At 42.0% G+C, this 3,547-nt stretch overlaps 1 protein-coding gene across 1 annotated transcript; it reads left to right on the top strand.

The window, feature by feature from the left end:
• Positions 1-1,979: 1,979 nt before the first annotated feature.
• Positions 1,980-2,884, top strand: LOC103091514 (phosducin-like protein 3). The gene is made up of 2 exons (XM_007446250.1): positions 1,980-2,298; positions 2,490-2,884. Exons 1-2 carry the CDS (start codon positions 1,980-1,982, stop codon positions 2,882-2,884), a joined length of 714 nt encoding a protein of 237 aa, XP_007446312.1.
• The last annotated feature ends 663 nt before the right edge of the window (positions 2,885-3,547 follow it).

Here is a 3,547-nt window from a genome sequence, read left to right as displayed (position 1 = left end):
ATGTGGGCCTCTCACTGTTGTGGCCTCTCCCGTTGCGGAGCACAGGCTCCGGACGCGCAGGCCCAGCGGCCATGGCTCACGGGCCCAGCCGCTCCACGGCATGTGGGATCCTCCCAGACCGGGGCACGAACCCGCATCCCCTGCATCGGCAGGCGGACTCTCAACCACTGCGCCACCAGGGAAGCCCTGAGTATCTTTTCATATGCTGATTTGCCATCTGTATATCGTCTTTGGTGAGGTATCTGTTCCGGATTTTGGTCCATGTTTAAATCAGGCTGTTTGTCTTATTTTTGTTGAATTTTAAGAGTTCCTTTTGTGTTGAGTTATTTGGGATGATTGTCCTTTATAAGATGTCTTTTGCGAAATATTTTCTCCCAGTCTGTGTCTTGTCTTCTCATTTTTTTTTTTTTTTTGCAGTTACCTCTTGTAGAAACAAAGTTTTAAAGTTTAAAAAAGTCCAGCTTATCAATTATTTCTTTCATGATCATGCCTTTGACATTTATTAGGTTTGCATTTTTGAGAGAGCACTCTGGTTGCAAGGTGAAGAAAAGTTTGGAGGGAGATAAAACTGGATACAGGAAGTGGTTGGAATGCCACTATAGGTATGTAGGGGGTTACACAGAAAGGCAGAGCATAGCCCCTACTTGATCCTACATTCCTGGTGACCAAGGAGAGTGTGAATTAACCTGCAGGCCACTAAGGAAATGTCAAATTGCCCTGTGGAGTTGTTTAGTACAAAAGGCATCTTGACATTATTTGGAAAAAAACACCACTTTTATGCTAATCAAGTATTATTTGCCTACATGAATCACTAACTCTATTCCTGTTTTCCTCTCCAGAAGCTTCAGCAAATGAACAGAAACTCTTCTGAGTCAATCTTTTCTTTCTTTATTTCCTTGGAATATTGTCATTTTTCTAAAATATACCAAAATTAAAATAAACATGCTGGTATGAATAAAGAAGCAGACTTCCAAAGCAGGATTAGGAGGCACATTAAATCTCACATTTTAAAAATAGAGGATCATTATCTTCAAACATGCTCTGCCTAACTCACATGTGGTACCAGGAAATTCTATGCTGGTTGTCCCATCACGTGTGCTTCAGCCTTGGTGGACACACACCAGACACACATGACTCTTGAATCATGGAGTAATCCGAGAGGCCCATGAGGTCATTTTGAGCTTTCTGCTGCCAGGGTTGCATTGTTCTTTACCAAAGAGCTATAAGCCTGAGGCCTACTTGAGATTTAAACAGTTCTTTCTAAACTACTCTATGCTTCTTCTTTTAGGCTCACTCTTTATCCTAATTGAGGTTCGTGAAATCTTTTTTTTTTCATTCTTCATTCTTTTAAGTTTCTTCATTTTCAGTTTCCTTTTTCCTACTCCTTATGTGGAGTTTAATCTCATCCTTTTATATTCTGGTATGGCTGAAGCTTAGGCAAAAACAAGCTATTGATATTTTCAGCAAAGCATGTCAGGAGAGTTTGCCTTTGAAATGTTCCATTCACTAGGTGCTCTTAGAATCCAGTCATTGGATTGGTATATTACACTAGGTAGTCTTTCAGGGCCAGTCAGAAGCCTTCTGTGTCACTGCTGTCCACCTACACATCCAGAACCAGACTACTTAGTCACATTCCTTCCTCTGCAAATCGCCTCCTGGAACTACTCTTTGGAAAACTGTTGTCATGGGTAGCCAAACTAAAGCTATTTATAAAGTGTGGTCCACTTCTCTATTTTCATGTAAGTGGAAAACACCTCACACTTCAAAAATCTATAGCTTCATCCTGCTCAACTTGATTTGCTTGGATGACTCTTATATTAGATTCAAAAGAGCTATGTCTCTTGGAATAAAAATTCACCAGGGTGTGTACAATAAAAAGATAATTGGGAAGAGGAGGCTCGGCGGCTGCGCGCATGCGCGGAGGAGAGCTGAGGGGCGGAGTGGCGGCCGCCGGCCGGGCTCGAGCGACTCGTGAGAAAATGCAGGACTCCAACGCAGACACTGAGTGGAAAGACATCTTACGCAAAAGAGGCATCTTGCCCTCCGAGGGAAGTTTGAAAGATCTGGAGAAGGAGGCAGAAGAGCGGGTCCTTCAGCAGTCCATTGTGAAAACGTATGAAGACATGACTTTGGAAGAACTGGAGGGTAACGAAGAGGAATTTAGTGAGGAAGATGAACGTGCAATTGAAAAGTACAGGCAGCAGAGACTGGCCGAGTGGAAAGCAGCCCAACTGAAGAGTAAATTTGGAGAAGTTTTGGAAATCTCAGGAAACGATTATGTTCAAGAAGTTAACAGGGGCTTCCCTGGTGGCACAGTGGTTGAGAGTCCGCCTGCCGATGCAGGGGACACGGGCTTGTGCCCACGGGCCGGGAAGATCCCACATGCTGCGGAGCGGCTGGGCCCGTGAGCCATGGCCGCTGAGCCTGCGTGTCTGGAGCCTGTGCTCCGCAATGGGAGCGTACTGCAAAAAAAAAAAAAGTTAACAAAGCTGGTGAGGGCTTATGGGTCATCCTGCACCTTTACAAACAAGGGATTCCCCTCTGTTCTCTGATAAATCAACACTTCAGTGGACTTGCCAGGAGGTTTCCTGATGTCAAATTTATCAAAGCCATTTCAACAACCTGCATACCCAGTTATCCTGATAGGAATCTGCCCACGACATTTGTGTACCTTGAAGGTGATATCAAGGCTGAATTTATTGGACCTCTGCTGTTTGGTGGCATGAACCTGACAATGGACGAGTTGGAGTGGAAATTGTCTGAGTCTGGAGCAATCAAGACAAGCCTGGAGGAAAACCCTAAGAAACTCATAGAAGAAGTGCTGCTTTCCTCTGTGCAATACTCCATCCCCACCAGGAGGGACAGTGATTCTGAGGATGACTAAGGCTGTGGCCCTGGTAACCTGCTGAACTTTCTTGATGTGACACATCGTCTGATTTTTTTTTAAAAGGAAAAAGTAGGTATGTATACTTTGGTTTTAGCCTTTTATAATTATGTTTCAAATCTGATAGATCTCAGAAATAATCATTGCTGGGAATCCTTTTAAATTTCTTAGAACTCTCTTTTTTAAACTAATAATATTTCTTTAAGAAAAAAATAAAAGCCAGATATTAGTTTAAAAAAAAGAGATCATTGATGTGATGCTTATTGGTTTATAAATCTGCCAGAATGAGATGCTTCTTTCATACCCAACATTGTTTCCATCCTTAACAGAAAAGAAAATGCAAATCTACTCACCAGTACCTATAAAGACAGGCAGTTTTGCATTTAATTTTGATTTATTATGTCACACTATATTTTGATATATTTTTCTTTTATGTTTTAATATCATCACCTTATGAAAACACTGTAGACATCCTATCCTTGTGTGTTCCCGAAATTCATCCTTTGGTCAACCTCCGACTCTTCAACAATGTTCTCTACAATGAAGTGTTTTGAGGTCAAACATCTTAAAAAGACATAGAAACAAAAGCTTTGACTTTACACCAATAATGGCTTGTTTTCTGACTTTTAAAATGAGGAGCTCTTAGTTGAGCTTGAACTTAGA

Source organism: Lipotes vexillifer, unplaced genomic scaffold (genome assembly GCF_000442215.2).
Source record: "Lipotes vexillifer unplaced genomic scaffold, Lipotes_vexillifer_v1.1 scaffold159, whole genome shotgun sequence".
NCBI lineage: Eukaryota > Metazoa > Chordata > Mammalia > Artiodactyla > Lipotidae > Lipotes > Lipotes vexillifer.
The sequence above is the reverse complement of the archived record's forward strand: the minus strand, read 5'-3'. Positions and strand labels throughout refer to the sequence as shown.